The sequence below is a fragment of the Mus caroli genome, unplaced genomic scaffold (genome assembly GCF_978045245.1).
Source record: "Mus caroli unplaced genomic scaffold, Mus_caroli_1 scaffold_15, whole genome shotgun sequence".
NCBI classification, from domain to species: Eukaryota; Metazoa; Chordata; class Mammalia; order Rodentia; family Muridae; genus Mus; species Mus caroli.
The window spans coordinates 90,262,959-90,288,870 of NW_028227270.1; the positions used below are offsets into that span (position 1 = coordinate 90,262,959).

The window sequence follows — 25,912 nt, forward strand, 5'->3', positions numbered from 1 at the left end:
TCCATGTGGGCATGTCAGCTGGTATTGCCACTGTGAAAGTGTGCTGAGGCAACCACATTGTTGAGATTTCATGGTAGGCCTTCCTTATCATGTCTAGATGACACCATCTAGCTACAGGCATCTTAGTCCTCTGCCTCTGCCTTTGGAAAGGTTTTTCCAACCCCATTGCCATGATGTGTTCTGAACGTTAGGTGTAGGGTGCATTATTGCTGGATCAGTTGCGGCTGGGTCTCACTCTTTGCATTTTGATTAGTTGTGGATCTAAGAAGTGTGTGTGTGTGTCTGTGTGTGTGTGTGTGTGTGTCTGTGTGTGTGTGTCTGTATGTGTGAGTGCATGTGCATGAACAGTGACCACAGACTACTTACAACTGTGGGTACAAGTGCTTAGAAAACAGTTGGAAGTTGTATTGGTTTAAGCAAATGGTGTGTTCACTCCTAAAGTCTGTGTCCCCTCCATCCACTGGTAGCTGGCTAGGTTTGCAGTACCAGGCATGGTTTCCCTCCTATTGAGTGTGCCTCCTGTGTCATTAGACAGCTGTCTAGAAGACTAAAGCACTTCTACTGTGAAAGTAGGCATATCCTGCTATGCTGGTCATTATAGTTTGGAGGCTTTCCCACAGGGTTGGACTCCAGATTACTTTTCTCCCTTGGCCATTTGCACAAGAGCATCTGATACTATGAGAGGTAGTCTTCAGGGAGGAGACTTTCGGGTGATCGAAGTGTGGGTGTCCGGCCAATAAATAGGATTTTACCTTCACATTTTGGAACCACCAAGGGTCACAAGAATAGCCTCTATTGTTTGAGGAGTCTCTTCAATTCCCCTGACCAACAATTCTTGAAGGAGGATTCCCATGCCTGTCACTGGGGGTTTTGGTAGATCACCTATGGCTCTTGTGGGGATCATTATCACCCCAAGTGGCATAAATTCAGATAGATAGATAGATAGATAGATAGATAGATAGATAGATAGATAGATAGATAGATAGATGTGTGTTTATTCATATACATTATATATTTATTTCTCAATAGAACAGTATGATTATTGCATTTTCAAACATCCTTGATGTTTATCTGTCTTCTCTCTCCCTGTATTGCCTCCCTCCCATCTCCCCAGTTAAAGTCCCCCATTTTTCCCATTTTCTTCTTTATAGTAACAGTTATCCTCTCTAGAGCTCTCCCTCCACATGGTCTCTTGGGGATGATTATAATTCAGAATGGAGCTTCCATTGCTTATTTTCTTTTTTATGTAAGATATTATTATTGGTTCCTTTCACATCATTTTCAAAACACTTTCAAGGATTTTTTTTAAACTCTTCCTGTCTCTTCTGTACCTCTCTGCCCTTTCTACAATCCATCTTGTATCTGGGACCCTGTGGGTCTCACAGGATTCTGAAGCTGCATATCCGTGTATGGCATGTGCTTGGATGAAGAGACCCATAGACTTAGTCCTCTTAGTGAAAGTGAACAGCTAATAGGGATTTTTAAGAGTGCTAAACCACAGAGCTGACCCTACTCAGATTAGAATAGCCCTCATTGACATCATCCCCATCGTGGAGCTGTCCCTACCCAGGTTAGAATTGTTCTTGCAATGTGTGCCCTCCAGCACCACAGATAAAGGTGCTTGGTAAGTATTTAATGAAGTAATCACTTCTAGTGTTCTGCTCTCTCCTGAAGAAGCAGCAAAAGCCACAGCACAGTAGTTGGCCGTTGTGATTAACATTTATTCCAAACACTAGGGTGCTGACTTCTGTACTTTTGAAAATAAGATCTTGAGCATTTCCTAGGAATCCATAAAGGAGAAAGTTAAAGGTCTTGGATGGACAGAAAGACCTTGGACACCCCCTCCTTTCATAGGTGAAATGTGCTTGACAAACCTGGAATTTCCCTTTCTTGGCTTCTCAAAAAAATACCATTATCAGCAAGCTGATTAATTAGTGTGGCTAGTCAACCAGGAAGGTGCATAGCCTGACAGCCTGAGTTCAGTGTCCCAGGCCCAGGTGGCAGAGGGAGAAAGCCATTTCTACAAGTTGTCCCTTTGATCTCTACATTCTCATGACCACACACATACACAGCAAAGTAAATAAATGCACAAAATACAGTTTGCCTGAATACTACATTGTATAAGCAGGAGGCACTGGGGGAGGAAGGAAGATAAAGACACCTGAAATAAAACCCTCAGCAATTAGCTATGTTTTTAAGTATTTGGAAGAAAATGAAGCATTTTGTATCTATCAGAGCAAGTTAAAGAATGTTAGTAAAACCTGTACTGTACAGGGTACTCAGGATATGCCTTTTTTTTTTTTTATCAATTGACTTCAATTTTCTGATAATACCAAACACTAATAGTCAGAATGTTTGAGTGACAACCACAGTAAATTCCCAAATATGATATACTTGAAAACCCATTCTTGCCTTTTGAAATTGCTGTCACTTTTGGTTACAAATGCTGTGACAGCCTGTGATTATAGTGACAAGGACTTTTAGGAATTTTCTGTAGAATGCATAGCACGTTAGCAAGTTTGTGTGTTAAAGAGCTTTAATAATAGGTTTTATAAAATTACAGAAACTGTCTTCATGGACTTAAAATATGATGGAGATGAAAAATGTAATATCTTGTACTCTGTCTTTGGATAGTGTAAAGAAAAGAAAAGTGATTTGCATTCTTGGGCTTTTATTTCTCTGCTTTATTGTTTGCTGCTATGGCTTGTGTTTTTATATTTGCTGAGAAATGGGTCTACCAAAAAAGAAGGTCTGGCAATTCCTGTTTTGTTTTTATTAGAGGTAGTGCTGCTTGTATATGTGAGAGCCCACATGGGACAGCACTGAAAGTAGACTGTTGAACAAGGATATGCTTTGGGTGGGACTGGAGCCCCGATGTCCAGCTGCTCACTAGATAACTGGCTATACATACTACAGAATAGTGTGTGCAGTGACTGAGCACTGTAGCCCAGCATGCATGTGCACAGTGACCACATTCTACAGGTTAGTGTGTGTGTGTGTGTGTTTGTGTGGTGTGTGTGCAGTGGCCATACATGATAGCGCAGCATGTATGTGAACAGTGACCCCACGCTAGAGGTCAACGTGTGTGTATGCCCTTGTAGTTAGGCAAGGGCTGCTACAGTCTACTGGAAACCCTACTTCCCATCCTTATTCTGCCAGTGCATGTGGAACTACATGTTTGTATGCATGTGAGCATGTGAAACATCAAATGGTATACAAAGGGATTATATAGTTCATTATGTAGTAGTTATACTTTATTTTAAGACTAGAAAAACTCCTTTGAAAGATCTTGACAGAGATAGATTTTTAGTGAGAAGTAAAGGTACCTCTTTCAAATACACCTGCATTTATTTCTTAGTATGACAGTTTCTCAGTTAGGAAAGTCAGTAAATCTAAGGCAGCAAAATAAAGTGGACTTAGTACTAGACCTTCAGCTTATTTAAATATTAACTCCAGCACACTTTTCATACTGTGCAAGTATGAAACCATTTGTTGTGTTGCTGTTGACTGAATTCCTGTTCTCTCCTAGGAGAGGGTTCTGCTGTTTTTTCCTATATCTTTGACCATGGAAATGTATGTTACAGTGTTGCTTTCTGAATCTAGACCACAGCCACCACAATATTCAGACCCCGTTAGCAGTGCAAATATACCATTTGACACGTTTTTTATAAAATAGGCATTTCTGCATTTAGATCATGTTATAGCTTTAGGTGTAAATATACTTGTATTGAGAGGGTTAAAATTTGTATACCTTTGATTTGAACAATCCTATAGATTTTTTTAGGTTGTACCTCCTGACAGCAAATATGATGTTTTAATCACTGTGGGGAGCCATGAACAAGTCCTTCCTTTGGCAAAGCTATCAGGGAGAGTGAAGGCATTGCATTTCTTTGGCATTAAAAATCTGCATTGAGAGCTATTGCAGGACACTCAGGATATATTTAGCAGAGCACCGGGAAAACAGCTTCTTGTGAGGACAAAGAGCAGCTCAGGGGCTGGAGTGAAATAGCCACTTGAATCCACATGTGTGAAGGAAGATTGCATCGTAAAGAGTCAGAAACAGAATCCCATGTATGAAATGAGGAGCTGAGCCCTCCTTTATCTTGAAAAAACCTCTTGCTCCCCTTGGATTGTGTGTCTTGTCCTCAGAACCATCTCTGAAAGCTGTTATCACAGCTCTACAAATAGAGACTCAGGCAGGTAGACAGCTCCTGGGGAGCCAGAGGCACACTCAAATCCACCACCCTGCCCTTTCTACATAACCTCTGTCTTCTGCCATTGGATTCAACAGAGTGCAGAAGCAGCACTTTGTGTCTTTAATACTCTCATCAGATTAGTGGCTTGTGCAAAAACATAGGACTCTAGAGACAGACACTTGTACCTGGATTCTTATTGTGGAAATGGGGCTTGACTAATTCATAACTATTGACTTCCTGTTTTCACAGGACCAAAACTTTTTAATATCTAGATTGATCCTTTGATTTACTGACTAAAATTACAACAATGGGCTACTCCTTCGTATGAAAGATTAGTCTATGGAGCTGGATGTTGAGAATGAGGGTCACACCTAGTTCTTTCTCTGCCCCACAGTTGGTTCCAGTGCTGGGGCAGCCTCACTACTGCTCACTGCTCTCATAAGCCTGAGAGCAGCTCTGCACCTTCTGCACACAGGTGCCAGGCCATGGGCATGCTCCTCACAGTTGACATGTTTTCCAGAGTCCACAGCTCAGTAGCCTGCTACCCAGCAGTGCTTCCATCCCAAGCATCAGGTTTCAATCTTACTGAAATAATCTTTTCTTTAAACTGGTCTTCTTGAGATTTTGAAAATTGAACAGTTCCTATTTATGCAATATTACCTTCAGAGTGGTAGTTTACGGTGTGAATAAAACTCTCATTTGCATGGAGAGAGTGAATCTTATTTTGTTGTTACTTTCACTTTTCCAGTTGAGACTGCTTTCTAATGAAAGGCTTGATGAGGGGATGAGAGAGGAGGGTGTGTGTGTGTGTGTGTGTGTGTGTGTGTGTGTGTGTGTGTGTGTGTGTGAATGTGTGTGTTGGTGTGTTAATGTGTGTGTGTGTGTGTGTAGTTAGTTGAGACAAGGTAGTTTTAATTTGTCAGTTCATGTTACTTCTGTCTCCTTTGAAGGCTGAAGTCCAGGGTATTGAGTTGATGAGGAGTTGGCTGACTGTGTGCTAACGCTACAGTGTTCTGTAACATGCGCTGTTAATGTGATCCATGGTTCCTTTAACACATCACGTAAACTTCTGAGAAGAGGCTGGGGACTTGTGTCCCCCTTGCCTATTTCTAACTCTTGAAAGCTGTTTTTCTAAACAGCTTTTAATAATAAGACAGTTTATTGATACTAAGTTCCACTGAATTTTATTTATATGTATATAAAAGTAAACCATGAACTCATTAGTATTTTCATTGCTGGTAATACTTTGTTTTCTAAAGAGTAGAGTTTTCCAATGAAATCCACCATAGTGATCAGTAGGACCACATTTTGATACAGGAAAAGTCCTGGGATAGAGAACAGCACTATAGAGGCAGAAGTTATTCACACACTCACAGTAGGGCCACCTTGCCCCTGAGGACACAATTAAACACCTTTTAATAAGTCAGTATGGGAATGTACACCAAAACAGGGAGACCTGTACTTCCAACAGAAATTTGCTTTCTCCATTCCAACAAAAGCTAATTGTATTATGTGATATTTAGGCTCCTTTGTCTGTTATGCCGATACTGATAAAGTTTCTGACTACTTTTTTTTTTTTTTTTTTTTTAAGAACAGGCAGTATGTGTCTTTAGAGTATAGTTGAATAGATAGTTTACTTTAAAAAAAAAAAAAAAAAAAAAAAAAACAGCCCAGGCTTCTTTCATGTAATGTTTCAGTTTGACAATTTTAAAAAGTACATTGTGGGATATTTATAGTATTTTTCGATCTATTTTTGTCAGTAGACTAGGAGTGCTAACTGATTTAGGGCACAGGGGTTAAAAACAGGAAATGTGGTGTACGAAGTAGGTTGTCTCCAGACTTTCCAATTTGATTTCTTGAAGTATTACCTACCGGGGAGTGCTGGGTTTCAAAACAACACTAGCAGAGAACTTTGAGTGAGTTTGTCCATAGAGAAGTAATGTCTGTTGTGCCAGGAAGTGGTTCATGGAGAGGAAGGTCTGCATTCTTGGTATGGGCTCACAGGGTACAGCATGCTTTCTGTAACTCCTGTTGAGACTTCACACAGGCAGAGGAGTGAAAGGCTTGGCTTCTTTCACCTTTACATTTTGCTTAAAATTCTACTTGATTTTTTTTTCAATGAAAAGTTTTGTCAAATTGCTGTTTAAAAGTTTTCAATGAACTTGAGTTGGGACATGTTGTAGCACCAGACAACCCATGTTTAAAATGCTTGGAGAAGCAAGACCTCTGTTTCCTGTGGCCTTTTGAGTGACAGCTTAGCAGAATCTACCAAGACTGAAAACCTTCCAACTCAGCAGCTCCACCTCTAGATTATCCTATTAAAGTGCATGAGCTAGGCGACGCATACATCCCTGTAACCCAGCACTCGGGTGCTGAGGACGGGGTGACTGCAAATTCTGGACCAGCAGATCTGCAAAGTACATCTACATATGTACTACATGAGCTCAAATCTATGACATTTCTGGGAAACACAGAATGGTAGGGGTTGGGAGGGGGGGCGGAGAAAGCAAGCAGCTTCAAGGTTAATGGAGAAGGAGACATCCATGAGAGAGGCAGCAGTGACGTTTCAGGCACAAAGACTGTCACATCACTGTGTAGTGGTGAGCACGTTCCACTAAACCAACAGAATGTGCATCTCCAGCAGTGGCCCTGTTGTGGACCCTGGCCTCTCTTGCTAGGGCCATCAGTGTATCAGCTGTACCGCTCTAGTGACGTGACGCGGGTGTGTGTGTGAGCGGGGCAGGCAGTGGGAAAGCTGTACTTGCCTGGGAGGAATCTGTCCTGAGTAGGAGCAGGATTGCATGGGGTGCTGTGTGCTTCACTTGACATTACTAAAGGCCCAGCTTGCCCTGAAAATCAGGTTGATTCGGTTTGGTTTGCTTTGTTTACATTTGTTTCTTAAAGAATGTGATATAATTAAGTTTTAAGAAGATAATTGTAATATCTTTAAAAAAAAAAAACATATTCCTAGGCAAAAGTCTGAAAAAACATACCAGATTCTCAGGTGTCATTCTCAGGGGAAAGTGGTGAAGACAACATTCATTGAACGTTTAGTTGTTATTAAATGTGCCCATACTTCCATGTTTATTTCTTTTCAGCAGACATTTAATTTTTAAAATTTAAAAATATTTTAAAAAGTAAGGAGAAAGGCCTGTTCATTAAGGCCTGGTCGTTTTTAGAATATTCTTTCCTGTGGGTGTGTCCTCAGGAGCCTGTTCATATTAGTAATAAAGAGAATCAAATCTGCCTGTGCAACACCTTGAGCATTTTCCCAGACATGGAGGAGAACTCAAAGTTCAAATGAACTACCTTGCTTCCAGCCATCCTTAAACACTTTTTGTTGAAGTTCACTGGGGGGAGGGGGGTGCATTATCACATTTTTACCAGGAAGCATTCTAATGAAATGGACACACAGAAACACCAGTGTCCATTCAACAAGGTATGGGGTCGTTGTCACAATGCCGCCATTCTCAGGCACAGCAGCCTTGCCTTTGCCAACCCAGGCTTTACTGTTTGCCTGGTTAATTTTCTATCATACAGCTATTTTCTTGTTTAAGAATAATTTACTTTGCCACTTTTTCTTATATGTAAGAACAGCCAGGCCATTTATTATGTTAAACCTGGGTGTTGCTTGTATCAGCTGTAAGCTCTGTGAGCAAGGTCTCTGTGTTTTCCTCGGGACCTGGAATGGTGCCTGACACTGAACACTAACATGAGGCTCTCACTGTGTGTGTTTATTAACATGTGCTTATCCCTACAACTTTGTGACTTTCCTGCTCAAAAAAGAAGACGCTGACAAACGACCAAGAAACTTCTGTTCTAATTGGATGTGCACAAACACTGTTTTCCTTGTGGGAGACTTAGGTCCTACAGCTTTACTAACCGGAAGCCCTCCATGCTAGCAGCAGCCTACAGGCCTCGATCAGAGGAGAGGCGAACTCTGTTCTCCTTGGGGAATTTCCACACTAGGCTTCTAGATTAATTGCTAAGTGATCGTCTGGGTTCATACTGTGTGGGTGGGGACACTTTGTTGGTCACATATCATGACACATTCTAATTTCATATTCAGAGCAGAGAAGGTCGATAGTATTCTGAATGCTCAGAAACTGCCTCTCATTCCCTCACTTAAGTAACATGGAAAGTTGTGGGGGTTTATCTAAGTAGGGCTCTTCAAAACAACACTCAGGACTACATCATAATAACCTGACACTTCCCTGCAACGGCAAGCAGCAAGTCAGTTTTCCTCTTAATTACTCTCACTCCACCCCCACCCCCACACTGACCACCCTTCCTAATCAGGTCTACACTGTACATGGTCACTGCCATTGGGGTACAAACTAAAACCCAGGTTCTTTAACACACAGGCTATCCCAATGTGTTCTCACCTACCTGAGAATTGCCATAGTATCTAGCACATTGTGGGGACTGAGCAAACCAGTGCTGACTGTCTGGGACAAGCTGTCCCAAGAAGAGCAAAGCTGTGTGGAAACACATTGGTCGGGCCTCAGCAGCACTATCCTGTCCTACTTTCTTTAACTGTATTGTTAAATAGATCCTGCTGCTTAATATCAGAAAGACTGCCCTTCCTGTCCTGTGTCCTAAGAAAAGTAAGAGGTGCCCTGCCAGAGGGCATATCCTCATAACAGGTTTGCTTGTTTCTAGTAAACAGCCTGCTGAAGGGTGAGGCTGTTTGACTGTGGATCTTTTAAGTTGTACATGTGGTTCAGTTTTCCTTTAATTACTTATTCATTCACCATTCTCTTAGCAGTTCATGTGGATGGTCCAGCTCTAAAAAATCTAGTGGTCAAACCAGACATTGCAGTCTCTCGAAGCCATGCTAATATGTGATATTCTGCCATTGTTTTTACCCAAAGCAAAATATAACTGACAAATTCCACTAGAGCACCACCTTCACGCTTAGTGTAAAGCTGTACAGCAGGAGTTCTGTCAGAGGCAAAGCCCCTGTAAGACCCCAGCATAGCCACATTGGATGTCATGGCAAGCTTCCTGTTGCCACCATGCACTCCAAACAACTTTTCAGCCGTTAATCAGTTCCTGAGTTGCTTGTTCAAAAGAACCCCATCTGTAGCTGGATAGCAGTCACAGTGAATTAGTTTGCCTGTGTATACCTGGAGTTTCAGAAAATACAGCTGTAGTTAGTACATTTTATACCCAGTGTGCCTGTTAGCCAGCTGTTTTTTTGTTTTTTTTTTTTTTTAATCTAAACCTGTTTCCTTTGCCTGTGTGTCCTTCTTGAGACTTAACACTTCTTCCACCAAAGCGTCATTTCTCTTGGGGCTACAGGCTGTGCCTGCTCTGTGCACTTCTCATGGCACGTCAGTGGTGTTCACACAGGGCAGGTGGGCACTGTTGAAGAATGAGAGAATAAACAGCGCATCTATAACGGCATATTTAGCAAAGAACTCACTACAATCACTGCCTTTCAGGGATGGCAGTGACTTGAGAGGCAAACTGAGGTGTCTGAGGTCATGTGGCTGGTGATTGGCAAGCCAGAATTTGTACCATAGTTGTACCCTTTGTCACCCCAGTGAACATAAAAAGCAATTAGCAACTGTCAGTGTTAATAATATTAAAATAGAATAAAATGTGGCAAGAGAAGCCAACATTTGCCGCCAGAGTAGACTACAGTATGGCTCCTCCCTTATAGTCACCTACCCTGTAGAAGTACCCTTCTTACAGACATCAAATTCTGGTCCTGCCCCCGGCACCAAAGCCAGGGACTCTGAAATCCATCCAACAGTACTTCCTACCATCTACCTCTAGAGCCCAACCCTTTGTTGTAGGCATCTGTCTGTCCAGCTTCCCTGGGATCAGCTTCTTCTGCCTGCCTTTCCTTTCCTTTCTCACTTCTCATTGATGGAAGAGATGGCAGGCTCAGCCATTGTCCCTGAGGCCGCACATGAGGCCCACTCTCTTATTCCTCAACTCCACCTGCCCACAGTCTTAGGAATTAGGTCTCCATTCTTCACCACAGTTTCCACAGTGCAGATGGCACAGAGCTGCACAGAGTTCTGTGTGTCTTCCATTAGCTGTAAATCACTGCTAGTTCCTTGTGATGCCGAACATGGGAAACTGTTTCAGACCTTTTTTTAGGGAAGAGTGACAGAAAAAATTTGTGTTGATGCTTTCAGTACTCTTCATTGGCTGTTGGTTGAATCTGTGGGCATGGAGTCCCTGCATATGAAAACCCAACCATGTATTTCCTTTCCCTAGTCAGCAAAAAGCACATTTGCCAGCTGCTTGCCCCCACATGAAGGATGAGGCAGAGCGGCCATTTCCAAACATAACTGATACCCATGCTGGCACTTTGCCTTAACTTGTTGTGCCTTTGATTCAGTACTAGGGTTTAACCAACTGAGAGCTTCAGCAGATGAAGAGAGCCAGTAAACACACTTACAGATTATTTTACACTGGTTGGTTTTCTTTGCCACATAAAACCCCTTCATATAACTGTCCTGTATGAATTTCTTATATGTGGCTATAACACAAACCAACTGCAGTAAATTGTAATCAAACTTTTAGTAACTGTGGTCTTCTTTCTGGGATCATCAACGTGTTCCACTTCAAACGGCCTGATGTATATAGGTAGGTACTAGTGGTTTACCTCATAAGAGAAGTTTAGGGAATCTGTATTAACAAATGAATGAATATTTGTAGCCACCTCCTTTGATAAAATATGTTAGTTCACTTGGCAGTAAACTCAACAGGAGGAAGAGTCCCAAGAGCAGGCACAAGAGTCCTGTGTAGCCCTAGAACTCTAGCCCTAGTCCTTGTGCCTGGGTTCTAGGATTGCTGGCATGCTCTATCCTAAGCATCTCCGTTGTGTAGTTGTCTTCCACTGTAGTGTATGCAGTGCTCTGCAAGAGCAACCCTTTGCTTTAGCAAGATCCAGCTCAGGCTGTTTGCTCTTTGCAGGTCAGCATTAACCTGTCACTTCTGCCTCCACCGCCTGACACACTGCTTAGGCAGAAAAGCTGTTTCTTTCCATCTCTCTCCCAGCATGCCCCATAGCCCCTGAAACACTCATTTGTTGTTCTGTGAACACTTATTTGTGTTTTTTTTCTATTCATAAAGGTAAAACTCCAAGAACTATAAAACTCTCTATCCCAAGGTTAAGGCTGCTTCTGCTATTCATGCAAATCCTGCAGTAAGCGAACAGGGGAAACCTGTTGTTTTTCAGAGTTCTTTTGGACTAAGTATTTCTTACTGGCGTTCTTACTCACTATTTGCTATCACAGCTGTGTCTTTAGAATCGTGTTGACTAGTCCAGGGCTGTCTCTGCTATGGGGTACTTTGTTGGTGATGCTTGGTGTAATGTTCTTGCCAGATGTCACAGGGTGAGTTGTGTTCATAGTATGTGGTCACTGGGCATGTGCCTGCCTGCCTTGAGTGAAAGTTTAATTTTTGGCTTAGTAGTCAGCACTGGAGCTCCCCTGTGCATGCGCAGTCATTGTTGCTGACAGCTGCACTGCAGTGGCACTGACAGCCTGGTTTCACATGGCAGAGGCTGTTAAGCTGGCTCCTTAGAGCATTGCTGCTCTCATGCTAGGCTTGGGTTTAGTAACTGTGCATGTTAGGAGTATAGAGATGAGCATGCACGAGCTGCTGTCCCTCAGTACGCAGTCATGTGCCCTGCGCTAACACCCTAGTGATGCTCAAGGCCCAGCCCTACATTCCCAGCTGCTGCAGGGGACATCAGTGCCATGGCTTTTCTTTGACTGGAGAAGGCTGCTGTGTTCTACAAGTTTGTATATTTCACTTTCTTAGGTCCCTTTTCAGCCCTGCTTCCTACCCTTGGAGTTACACCTGTAATCCTAGCACTCAGAAAGAGGAATCAGAGGGCTCATGAATTCAGAGACATCCTTGGCTGCATAGTGAGTTAGATAGTCTAGAACATTCCACTCCAAAGGAAAGCAGTCATTTTGGAGTTATAGGAAAACAACACTGTGCTTTTGCGCTTTTGTTATACCACATTGGTGATGACTTCATAAAGAGCATGGTGAACTGTAGGACATGCACACGTGATCACCATTAGTCCTCACTGCAGTCTGGCAAAAGAGATACAAAATCTACACTCACTCGACAAGTGGAAAGGCCTTCTCCCCAGAAGTCACAGCTAGGAGGTAGTTGGTTCAGAAAGCTATGATAACGCTCTGCACCCATAAGGGTGCTGCTGTTAACTCAAGCTGTGCTCATTAATTCTGGACCCCTAGTCTGATATCTTTATGTCCAGTCTTTAACTTGTTTTATAGAGTCAGGTCTAACTAATTATGTGGCAAGCTTTTCTTGTGTGTAATAGAGTACATGGATGGGCACATATGGAGTACACACCTATGTATCCTGCTCTATCACTGTTTACCTTACCCGCCTTGAGGCAGAGTCTGTCACTGAACCTGAAGTTAGGCTGACATCCAGGAATGATCCTCCTGTTCCCCCTTCCAGCCCTGACCCACCGTCTCCCACAGAACTGGGGTTAAAGGCACAAACAGCCATGACTAGCCCGGCGCTTTGAGTAGGTGTTTGCTTTTCATTCATGGTCTTTATGACTTGCATAGCGAGCACTCTAACCCACTGGGTGTTCTCCAAGACCTTAAGGTTTTCTACTTTGAAAGTCAGTCATAGGCTGAAGACACAGCTCAGCAGTTTAGGGCACTTACTACTCTTGCAGTGGACCTTGTTTTGGTCCCCAGCATCCATGCCACTTGGCTTACAACTGCCTGTAACTCCAGTTCCAGTGGATCTGAAGTCCTCTAGCCTCAACAGGCTCCTGCACATGCATGCTACACGTAAACACACACATGTGTGGGCACACACGCAGAGAGAAATTAATTAAAGTGATGCCTTAGAATCAAAATGTCATTCTGTATAATGCTATGATGTCTAATATGAGTCTTACAGGTTTCAGCCCCCTCCTTTGGTCCTCTGTGCTTTATCTGTTACACATGTGAAACATAAGGATGTTTTAAAGTCTTGATTTTGAGACCAACTGATAGTAAATTCAGAACAAACAGTGCTAGGAATGAAAAGGGGTGAAAGCCCAGTTCTCGTTGGAGCTGTTTTGGTTTTTACCTCTCTAGAAATAGTCCTTTCACCGTTTTGATCTCTAAAGGAAATGGACAGTAATGGTGTTATTTTCAGTTTCACCTCAGACCACTTTGGAAGTCACATCCTGATGCTGCTGGGGATTTCATTGAGTGCCTTTCCCTTCCCTCATCTTGATTTCAGGTGTCAGAAACTATTTAAAAGAAGCATTGGTGAATATAATTGCTGTGCATGCAGAGGTAAGCTGTCATTAACTGTTCCTACGAAAGTAGATAATTGAGGGGGAAGAAGGAAAGAGGCAAATTGGATTATTATTCACAAGAGGGGGATCTCTTTTTCCCCTTCGGAATATATCTTGGGCATATAAGTAAAGTAGAGCACAGCTTTTGTGTGTTTGTGTGTCTCTATTTGTGTATGCATATGTCTGCATGTGTGTCTTTTTGCATGTGTCTATATGCATGGATGTGTATGCCTATGTGTGTTGGTGTGCATGTGTGTCTCTGTGCAATTGCTTGTTGTGTCTGTGTATGCATCAGTGTGTTTCTGTACATGGGTATGAGAGTGTGTGTGTGTGTCGCTTTGGTATGTATAGATGTTACTGCCCATGGTTCCCACACCTGTCCCACACAGTTGTCATCTGAGGTTTCATACTGCGGTTTCATTCTTCCTGGACATCCTAGGAGTGGGAGTCATTCTGAGGCACACTGGAAAACAAGCTGCCACCTATTGTGCCACAGCGACCATGGCTGCCTGCATTATCATGCAGTGATGTCCCAGTCTAGTACACACATTGCCAGTACTCTCAAGGTGGCTCATAGAAGAATGGGAACCATAAAGTAAAGCAAGGCCAACAGGGTTACCACTGCTGCTCAGGTGCTCCTCCGCTGAGCTCTAGCTTCATGTCTAAGGTTTGGAAACCATCATGGTATTTGGAAAAATACAGATAAGGACAGCAAAAGCAGAAGGGCGGACAGCAGAGAAAACAGAGGTCATGTCTCCTCCTTAAATATATTTGCACATTTTAGCCGAGGAGTTTGTGAGCTCCTCTCTAGAAAGATTTTATGTGATTTAACTCTGGCAGGTGGTCTCGTAGATCCCTGATTTTATTTAAAAATATGAGATAATTCTTGTGTCAGTTTCTTTTGAGATGAAAGCATAAGTGAATTCATTGGTGGGTAGGAACATCCTGTCTGCAGAGAGCAGAGGAACTGCAGAGATCAAGGTTGTAAGGGTCAGGCTGGGCTTGTCCACAAGATCGGCTGACAGCCATTATCAACAGCTGTGATATCATTGAAGTAGCAGCCTCTCACCTCCCCTTTTATTTTAGCCCAGTAACCCAAAGTAGATCTCACCAGGACTACCATTTGTGATAAAATCTTAAATTGCCAAAATATTTGTTGAATACTCAGATTGTTTGGGTTGACACAAATGTTTAATTGACACTAGCACCTCAAAGTGGGAACAGGCAAAGCTAAAAAGAAAACATTCTTTAATTTGTGAATTAGCAGGATAAAATACTTTACTAAACCTCTAGATACAACTTTGTCATATGTTAAAATTTGAAATGGGTCCACCACGGTGGCTCAGCAGATAGAGCGCCTGCTGCCAAGCTTGATAAACTGAGTTTGATTCTCAAAGCCCATGCAGTGGGACAGAGAACCAATTCCCAAAAGTTGTCCCCTGACCTCCACATACATGCCCAGGTACACGCACACACACAAAGAGCGAGAGAGAGAGAGAGAGCGAGAGGGAGAGAGGGAGAGGGAGAGAGGGAGAGAGAGAAATTAATATACAATTTAAATAAATAAAATTTAACAATACTGTTGTTTGTCAAAAAAAAAAAAAAAAGAAAAAGAAATGTCTTTATAGCACACAGTAAAACTGGATGCTAATCTAGTACAGAATAGTGAAACTCTTAAGTATTTATATGAGTTTCTCACTGTGTTACCCAAGCTGGACTCAAACTCCTGGGTTGACGCACTTCTCTGCTCATCTGTTTGAGTAGTCAAGAGAGCAGGTGCACACCACTACACCAGTACCCTCCTCCATTTAATCTTTCTTTAATTGTGGCACATATATACCCAGAGGGTTCCCACACACACACTTTTAGAAATTTTGTTTCATATAAAGGCGATGTCTTAAAAAGACAAAAATTTCTCTCCTTTTTTTTTCTTATAAAGAACAACATATAATTGGGGCTGGCTTACAGGTTCTGAGGTTCAGTCCATTATCATCAAGGTAGGAGCATGGCAGCATCCATATCTATTTGGGGCTGTAGGAGCCAAAAGCTCTATATCTTGTTCCAAAGGCAAACAGGAGGACACTGCTGTCTTCCAGGCAGTTAAGAGGTTCTCAAAGCTCACCCCCCCCCCACAGTGACACACTTCTACACTCCTAATAGTGACACTGTATGGGCCAAGCATATTCAAACCACCACAATTATATTTTATATTCCAACATTTTAATTTTGTTTGTTTGAGGCTTGGTCTCTCTATGCAACCCTATCCTGAACATTGTTACATAGACCAGGCTAGCCTTGAACTCACAGAGATACACTGCTTTGCCTCCTGAGTGATGGGATTAAAGGCGTGTGTCACAACGGATGGTTTTTAATTTTTAATGTTCCCTCTCTATTCTGATATTCTTTTTGTTTTCTCATTAGAACCATAGTTACTTTTAACTCTCCAAATACATTTGCAGCTGTTCTGAGGTCTTCAAAGTGCACCTTGTAGGTGCTAGGGATTGTTAGCTCCTGACTCCTGTGGTTCTTAACTATCACATTGCTAAGGCCTACTGCAGACTTGGTCTCCATGTGCTTCAGACTAACCTCTGATAATAGCTACAAAAGAGACATTTTGAAAGTGGAGCTCTAGCAAGTCCAAGGAATGTGGGAAATCTCTAGGCTTCCACTGGTTGACATAAGTAACCCTTAAAACTCTCCACTCTGTCAAAACACACAGAAAACACTCAAGCTCAAGATAGTCATTGAATGACTGAGCAACTGCCTAGAGCTAAAACCTGAAAACTACTCAGAGGAAAGAAGCAGCCCCAGCCCCGAGTAGCTATGTGTTTATAACTTCACTCCCATAGTTCATGACAGTGAACATCAACAAATCATCACATGTAAAGACAAAATTTTCAAAACAATTTTTAGTCAACATCTGCAATGCCTTTTAAAAACGAAGCTTATTTGTCACTCATCAGTAAATACAACTAAAGTAACTAATCCATCCGGGGCCTGGGCAGATGGCTCAGCAGGGAAGGGCACTTGTTGCTCTTCAGAAGACGTAGATTTGGTCCCCAGTACCACATGCTGACTCATGACCACACTAATTCCAGGGGATCTGAGGCCATCTTGTGATTTCCACAGGCACCAGGCTACATCTGGCACACATACATATGTGCAGGCAAAACACTTATTCATACACAATAAAATAAATCTTAAAAATGAAGGTTCACATGTAAATGTGTATCTTGTTTATTACTTTGTTACTGACATACACAAGCCAGAAAAGGTATATATAATGTACTGTCTCTTCTTGTCTAAACCTCCCATCAGGTATTCACTATTTCCAAAGAACTGGTGCCACGGGTCTTGGCCAGAGTGGTAGAAGCAGTCTCTGAAGAGCTGAGCCGGCTGATGCAGTGCGTCTCGTCCTTCAGCAGAAATGGAGCACTGCAGGTACCAAAATCATCCAACGTCATGAAGAAATTCTTTTAAATAGGGAACTGAGTGTTCGCAACCAGCTTTATAGGCACATGTTACAAACTGTCCTGTGGACCATGGCCATCGTCCTAGCTGTGCAACCCTGTCTCCTTCTCTGAGCTGTGATCTCACTTTCCTGATGATGCGTTACTACATCTCATCATGAAAGTTGTATGTTACATACTACATATCTGTGCCTCCAGGGCAAGCTCCCCAGTGCTACTCCTGCTAGGCCACTCAGTGCTGTCATCGGCAGGAGTCAGGGTCAGCTTTCCTGCTCTCATACCCTCTCAGCCAGCTCACCTGCCCAAGCCTCCAGGGCCAGATCCACTGTGCTGCCCAGGCTAGGTGCAGGGCTAGCTCTCCAGACTGCTGTAGCCAGTGAGAAGGCAGGACTGGGTCTCCTACTCTCACGACCCAAGGGCCAGTTCTCCTGACTGCCACAGGTGATGAGGTGGGAAAGTGTTGCCCCTGCACCCACACCACCTCACAGTAGTCGCGTGTTGGGGGCACTTATCCCTCTCTTTTGCCCTTTGTGCTGCCTTATGGAGCCTGCTCAACCAGGGCCAGCTCTATTGTACTCTCTGAGCTGCTCGAGATATAGGCCCAGTGCTGTCCCTGCTGCAGGGTTGGTGGTGGAATTGGGGTTGGGGCTACAAGTCTCCCAAGTACTGCTGCTAGTGAAGAGCAAAGCCAGTTCCGCACGCTCCCAGTTCTGCACGCTCCCAGTTCTGCATGCTCCCAGTGGCTGCCCCAGCCAGGGCCATGTGCTCTAGGGATAATATGAGCCACAGACACTGACACCAACTCCAGTGGCTTTGTAGCCATGGAACCAGACATGGCCCTTGGCAGCAGCTCAGGCTGGGACCTCACCATGGCCCCAGGTGGCTGGGCTGGCTACTCACAATATGTTGCTCCTCTCCACCCTGGAGTCTCCAGTTCCACCTCTCTTCATAATGCTCAAGCTGCTCCACTTCTCTTTCAAGAGCCCGTCTGTCCACCACATCCTCACACATTGTGTGGCTCCTCTGCAGGCTGACCATGCAGCTGGCAGGCCCCTGGGTGGTATCCTCCTGCAGGCTGGTGTCCACAGCCTGCCTGCCCTGCATTGGGAAGGGCAGTCTATGGGCAGCATGGCCGTCATGGTGGTCACCAGGTCTCTGTGTTTTATCTCCCATGCCGTGCTGCCTGTATTTCATTTGATTTGATGTTCATGTGTTCTGGGAATAAGACAGCTTTGGCCACCACGCCAGGTATCAAGTTAGGATGTTGTCTTTCTTTTACATTAATTTTTAGTTATATTAAGGGATGTTTGGGCTTCATCTTTGCGTATGTGGATCCGGTTGTGCTGTTTCTGTTCACTGAGTGGATACTTTCCCCTCTGAACAGTTTGTAGCCCTTGTTGAGATCAGTCAGCTCTCATTCTGTATCGTTGAGCTCCGGGTCTGTCATGTCTGGTGCCACCCTAATGTGAGAGTGTTGCCAATGTGAGACTTCCAAATGCATTGTTGTTTTCTGGCACCATTTTAACGTCTCTGGGAACTTTGCGTTTCCATATGAATTTTAAGATTAACTTATCAATTTTCTTTGCTTTTTTTAAGCTTATTCACACATTAAACAGAGACTGGATTGACTTCATAAAGCACTGAGAGGAGACAGTATCTAAAAGGGTATAGTAGGTACCAGGAAGCGAGCCCAGCCACTCAGGCCAGGGTTTCAGGTCCGTCCTTCTCACTACCAAACTAAAAGGCAAATACCAGTCAGGTAGTAACCCTCATGTCTGTGTGGCCAGCCCCTGCCCACACAGTCACACTTGACAGCAGCGTTAAAGGAGACACTGGAATTTTAGGCCCATTCTTTGAGAAGCTGTTGTTGTTCTGGCCAGCCTGGCCTGCAGGAAGCACGTGGGACTGTCTCCTCAGGTCTTACTGTCATTTGCTGCCTGACACTTGTCACTCTTGCCTTTTCCTCATCTTTAGGCCAGACTTGAAATCTGTGCTCTGAGGGACACTGTAGCCATTTACCTGACCCCGGAAAGCAGGTAAGACACAAAGTCTTTCTCTGCGGTTCTTCTTTGTGATCAGAATCGCCTTACTCTTGTGTATTGTGCCTCTTGTCAGAAAACTTACAATCAAAATGCTCATAAATTTGTGTTGAAATAGAGTTGCTGTTTCATCAGAATTTTTTACTAAAAAGCTCAAGCCTATTGTAAGATAGTGATTCTCAAGGCCACCTCTTTAGAGCACATTATAAATTTAATTTTTTCATTCATTACTTACAAACCTTTGTCTCATAAATAATATGGCCAAGTATGACATACTTTTTTATTTAAAAAAAAAGGCTAAGAAAATTAAATTTTTATCAGATTTGAAGGACAGTTTAAGTGTTGTAAATATCAGAGTAAGAGGAAGCCTGTGGTTTCTTCGCAAAGTTCCTGTAGTGGAAAGTTGATGGTAACTTTTAGCTGTTTTGAATGAAAGTCGGGATTTCCTACGATTGAGACATCAGTAGGTCAGATGCACAGTTGCCTGCATGCAGAGCTGTTTGCCACAGTCACTGCATTGCCCAGGAAGCCTGAGCGGTGCCGTGAGCACAGGGACCTGCAGGAGACCGCTCATTTCATTTCCAGTGTTTGATAACATGGCTGTGCCATCTCCTTACAGTCACCAAAACAACTGAAAACTTTCATTATTTTCTTAACAAATAAAATTAGCTTCCTCCTGGTATACCACAAGCCATTTCTAGATGGTTCCTATGATCGTTGTTTAAAAACACATTTTCCCAACCACTCTTTTTTTTTTTTTGTGGAAAATGATAGAAACAATAGGAAGTACTCAGTCCGTATCGCCTAATATGAGTGTCCGTTTATCCCCTTAAACTTAACCTTTGTGAACTAGGTTCCTTGTTTGTAAAAGCAAGATGATACAGATTGAATATCCTGTATCAAAATACTTGTAAACAAAAGTATGTTCAACTTTTGAGTGTATGCGTGTTTGTGTGTGTGTGTGTGTATGTGTGTTTGTGATGGAAAGAGTTACTTTGTTTGTTTGTTGGTTGGTTGGTTGGTTGGTTTTTTGAGACAGGGTTTCTCTGTGTAGCCCTGGCTGTCCTGAAACTCACTCTGTAGACCAGGCTGGCCTCAAACTCACAGATCTGCCTGCTTCTGCCTCCCAAGTGCTGGGATTAAAGGTGTGCACCACCACTGCCTGGCAGAAAGAGTTATCTTGAAGATGGAACTCTTCTAAACAAGGAGTGTAGTTATATTTCATTACACCTATACATATGACTAAAAGGTAATTCAATAGTTTCTTAATCATTTAGTGTTTGAGAGCCTGGAGAGATGGCTCAGTAGTTAAGAATACTGGCAGCTCTGCCCGAAGGCCTGGGTTTAAGGCCCACTACTTACCTGGTGCCTTACAATCTGCAACTCAGTCCCAGCGGACCCAGCTCTCTCTGCTTCCTTCTTTCTACACCCATCAGTCATGCAAACACCCATGGGCATGAAATAAAATGATCAGGAAGGAGGAGAGCCTGCTGACCAGGAAAAGGCAACGTAGATGCCAACACACACTATCCCTGTGTGCACTCTGCCTAGGGCTAGGGAGAATGGAGATTCCCAGAGGCATTTTTGTGACTCTGCGGGGACTTTTCATTCTTTTAACATGCCCTTCGTTTAAGAAACATTGTTCTGACATTCACTTCCTGGTCAACTGAAGAGTATCATTTTAATACAAGATAAGAGATACCTTCCCCACCTCCCACCCCCAACCCCCTGATGAGCAGTGATTACATTTATTTCTTCAAATCCACTAGATCAATAGAGGACATGAAGCTGGAAAGTGTTCTTAGGAAGAGTCATTATTACCAAATAAGTTCTCCATTGTGACCCTCATTCCTCTCAGTGACTCTTGTGATATTTGCTGCTTGGAAAAACTGAGCATGCTAAATAGGTAGTTTTTCAATTCATTCAATTTACCTTTCTCATATAAAGATAGTGTTCAGAATTATATGTAAATAACTTCCTTTGCTGTCCACATCAATTCTGATAAGAACTAGATCCTGTCCCCCACGTCCACTGTGAGGAGACATGGCTGTAAAGCAGGTCTTGTCCTTGTGGATGCTGTGACTGTCCTGAGTACTGTTATGCACACCATCTGTCTCTGCTCACTCTCCTCCTATTTGCACCATTGCTTTACCTATAGCTTGGTTTTAAAAAAAAAAAAATGAAAAGGAAGTTTCCTTTGCTCCCCTCCCCTGCCTCTTGAGCATACACACACACACACACACACACACACATAGACACACACACACACACACTCACACCTGTGTGCATGGTCACATCACCGAGCCTGGGTCAGTCTCTGGCGTGCCCTCAGAAAGCCCAGCCCCTCTGCTCACTTAGCCTTGCTTCTACTTTTTCTTCTTCTGTTGTTTTTCACTTTTACTTTTTCTCACGAATCTCCACTTACTTCACTGGCCTTCATCAGTTTCTTTACGTTTACAATGTGCTTAGGAATGCCTACAGTGACTCCTGTGAATTCTGCTCAGAGTGCGGATTGTGAGCTCATGTGCTTTTGTGTTTCAGGTCTAGTTTTAAACAGGCCCTGGAGGCCCTGCCTCAGCTTGCAAGTGGTGCGGACAAAAAGTAAGTTCTGGGTGTTCTCCCCAACCCACCAGCCGAGCTGAGCCAGCTCTAGCAGCCAGAGACCCACTGAAAGTACTTAGAGTGGCTCAGATAAGGAGAGCCTGGGCTACCCCAGGATGCAGTGTGCAGGGTCCCCTAGGCCAAGGGACAGAATGAATTCTGTCTTGTAGGTCTGACTTAAACACTAATGGATTTTATAGTTTTAAGTGACAAGCACAGGGGATATGAGAAAGACATTGGGCTTCCTTACTCAACTGCAGCACTGGCTTCTGTAATGACGAGAGCAGGATGCAGCCATCCCCATTCCTACCAGCCCCACTTCCGCTTACACACTGGCTTACACACACTTTGGCTTCTCTAAAGCATGGAGAATTAGACTAGCTGCATACAAGGCACAGAACAGCTATGTCATTACCACATTAATGAGCTCAGCCTGCATTTAAACTTTACTTTTCATATAACAGGAAATTGTGGCCTGAGGGGATGTCTGGGCCAGGTATCTTTTGTAAATGCCAGTCTAGCTTCAGCTTAGGCAGTGGAGACCCTGTGTCTCTTTCTCTGTGACCATTCCTAGTTAAAGTCTACCTGCCTTTTCTCAGGGAAGACTCACAGTGCTAGACTCGGTGGCCAAGCCCAGCGGAATGCCGTAGAGAGACCGGCTGTGGGCATAAAGAGTGACTAGACTTGGGAGAGGGGAGCACACTGGCTTTCCTGCTGTGCTACCCCAGTGCAGACCCCTATGTGGGTGTCTCACCGCCAGGCAAGCGGCTGAAGAGTGCTTTGCAACACTGGGTGCCTTGCTTCCTTCCCGGCTTTGTTTTTGCCTTGGAAGTCATTCTGAGCCCTTTCCATTTTCTTGGAATAAAAGATAAAAGGTAAAAATAGTCTCCACTACTCTTAATACATGGAACATGTTTCAAAAGGCATCAAAACCAAGCAATCATCGACTGTTTGAGCTGATGTGCTGTTGTTTCAGTTCTGATGTGCCTATAGTGCCAATATTCAGGGGCAGGTAGATACCTACCGTGGAAGTCTGATGACCTACACTGTCCCTAGAACCTTTATTTGTAGAAAGACAGGAAAGAATCAACTCCTTAAGTTGTCCTCAAACCTGCATGTGTGTTTCTGTGCCCATCCCTGCCATATATCCTGCAGACATTCTCTTCACTCAAAATAATAATAAATGTAGACATTTATTTAAAGTTCTAGAGCAACCTGGGCTACAAAGTGAGACCTCCACATATATGCTGTGGTATGCAGGCCAGTACTCACCCCCCTACACACACACATATACACATACACTCATAATAATAAAATCAAATGAACAATTTAATGAGTAGGGTGAGAGATGACCCTGTCTTCTGGGACCATTTCCACTGTGTGTAGAAATCACACTGTTCTGTAATTGCTGCTCCAAGCCCCTGCCTCGAGTATCTGTGTTCAGTTCCCCAGCAGTTGTAGAACTGGAAAACAAAAAGATAGTTTGTCTTGATTGTTTGAATAATATTGAAAGAGTAGATCTAAGTATTATTCTGTTCTAGGAAGGACTCTAGAGAAGGAGTGTAAAGAGAATGAAGATAGATACAGACTTGTTTAGATTAATAAATAACGTATCCTTTGATCAACCTCTTTACTTTTTGTTGAGATATTTCTATTGCTGATTAGAATTCCATAGGCACTGGATTTTTTTGTCTTCTAAACACAGTGTGGCAGTCAGACCTGAGCCACCAGCTCCCTGAATATGTGCTGAGTTGCTAAGCTATTGTGATGGCTAATCTTGACTGTCAAATTGACATCCTGGGGAAAAGGAACTTCTGGCCAGGAATTGCCTCCATCCCTGTGGCCTGTTGCATGTCTGAGGGGCATTTTCTTGAATGCTAATTGGTATAAAAAGAGCCAGTCCACTGTGCACTGTACTATACCTAGGCAGGTGGCCTGGCCAGTGTAAGGAAGGTGGCTTGCTGTGAGCCTGATGGCAAGCCAGCAGACAACACTGCTCTGTGATTGCTACTCCAAGTTCCTGCCCTGAGTGTCAACCCTGGGCTCTCCAGATGATGCATGGACTATGACTGTAATCCAAGTAAATCTCTCCAAGTTATTTTTGGTCATGGTGTTGTATCACAGCAACAGGAAAACAAACTAGGATGGCCACCTGATCTTAGAGTTACTATCACTGATGAAACACCATGACTGTGAGCAACTAGGGAGAGAAGGCTTTGTTTGTCTTATGCTTTTACATCACTGACCATCATTGAAATCAGGGCAGAAACTCACACAGGGCAGGAACCTGGAGGCAAGAGCTGATGCAGAGGCCATGCAGGAGTTCTGCTTACTGGATGCTCCTCATGGTTTGTTCCATCTGCTTTCTTATACAACCTAGGACCGCCAGCCGAGCGATGGAACCATCTACAATAAGGTGGGCCCTCTTCCATTAATCATTAATTAGAAAATGCTCTATAAGCTTACCTACTTATGGAAGCATTTTTTCAACTGAGGCCCCCTCTCCTCTGATGACTGGTTCATGCCATGCTCACGTACAGCTTACTAGCACAGCTCGTTACTGTCAGGATGTAAAGCCCTCTCCTCCCTCCAGGTCACTGGAAGAGCTGCTCAACAAGTTCAAGAGCAGCATGCACTTGCAGCTCACCTGCTTCCAAGCTGCGTCTCCAGCAGTCATGAAAACATAGGCTCTGCAAGACGAGCATCAGATGTGGCGGTGGAGACTCCTCGTGCTGTGCCGTAGAGATTCCGCTCCAAGCACTGCATTTAACATCTCTTTTTCCCAGCATGGTGGTGCAGAAAGATGCCGATGGATATTTAATTTCAGTCTATTTAAACTACCGTAGTTTAAACCTCCAAATAAATAGTTTTTGTTATTACTAGCTTTGGTCCTGTAAGGCTATGTAGCATATTCTTCAAAATGCTGTGAGCCTGGGGATTTCTCCATCGAGGTCCAGAGCAGCCCATGGTGTGTGTGTGCCCTTCTCAGTGCCCCTCTTCCAGGCTGACTGTTGGCAGTTTCCAGCCCAGGTGAGGCATTTGAGAAGAGATTTGAAGTCACAGTTTTTGGAGCTTTGTCCTAAACTTTAAAATAACCATTTCATACAAGTGGTTCTAAGCTCCCCACCCTTTTTTTGTAAAGAAAAATATACAGTCTACACATAAAAAAATGTTAACATTTGGATAAATTTGTGATCCACAAGTCCTCGTATGAACTCTGAATTTCATAGTCTGACTTTCATTTCTCCTAGTGCTAAACACTGAAGCTTGTGGTTCTCACTCAGCCTTAAGCTGATGGATCACTGTGCAGTGGTGTGGGGAGGGTTCACAGGACCTGTATGTGGAGGCCCTGTCACACCCACAAGGCCTGGGGAAGGCTTGTGGTCTTCAATGCAGCCTAAAGATGAAGCCAGGCTCCTCGGCAAGGCAACACTCCCTCCCCTCCCGCAGGTCACTCCCCCTCTGCCACTTCCCACGTGGTGAAATGTCTTGCTCCATAGCTGGAAAGAGGCTGCTCTGGCATGGGCTGTGTTTTGTAAAGATTTGAGGTGCCCCGGGTGACCAGGCACTGAGCTGTGACTCAGTGCTGAGTGGCTTGCGCAGTAGAGTCAGGTCATTGTGACCTGCAGGCAGCTTTCACCTCACTCCATCCTCCCGTCAGCTTCTGTTGTACTTCACTCTTCAGCCCGACCTGTGGATAATGTAGGCTCCTCTTCTAGAGCTGACAAAACTAATTCCAGAGCACAACATATGTACCCTGTGAATTATTTAAGGTAAATGAATGTAGGTTTATTTACCACAGTGACTGGAAGTAGAAATTGTAATCCTTTGTTGCAAAATAAGTGTGTACAGCATTGTCTCCTCTCAGTGTACTGGTATTATATCTGACATAAACAAACTAAATTCCAAAGCAGAAGTATAGAACCATTTGTTATTTTAAACACCTAATAAATACAGTGCACAAAGCCAGTAGTTGTCCTTCTCTGTAAGACCCCTATCTTTATTTCACCATTTTTATTAGCTCTGTAATTGCTTATATTCCGGATTTTAAAATCCACAATAAATAGTGGAGTTCTCTCTTTTATGTTGTGTTTGTGTCTTCATTGTTAAACACCATGTATCAAGTTTCTTGTTAGTTTCAGTAGGAGTGTGCCACGGACACTACTTCATTGCAGACAGTGCTAGGGCAACCTCATAGGCAAGCCAACAGAGAGATGAGTTACTTCTGAGACTTTAAAGCTGTGAGGCGCCTAGAGACCCATGCTTGCACTCACAACCCTGGTTTCCTGACTCTGAACTTCA

At 43.5% G+C, this 25,912-nt stretch overlaps 1 protein-coding gene across 3 annotated transcripts in view; it reads left to right on the forward strand.

Annotated features, from left to right (window-relative positions):
• The window catches only part of Exoc2 (exocyst complex component 2), a 171,886-nt gene extending 146,192 nt beyond the window's left edge, over window positions 1-25,694 (forward strand). For 2 of the 3 annotated variants that reach the window (XM_021180205.3, XM_085831195.1), the window contains exons 24-28: window positions 13,443-13,498; window positions 16,819-16,941; window positions 18,945-19,006; window positions 21,551-21,610; window positions 24,204-25,694. In XM_021180205.3, the coding sequence (XP_021035864.1) occupies window positions 13,443-13,498; window positions 16,819-16,941; window positions 18,945-19,006; window positions 21,551-21,610; window positions 24,204-24,297 (395 nt within the window). In that variant the 3' untranslated portion in view covers window positions 24,298-25,694. The other variant, XM_085831196.1, reaches the window with a different exon arrangement.
• Window positions 25,695-25,912: the final 218 nt, after the last annotated feature.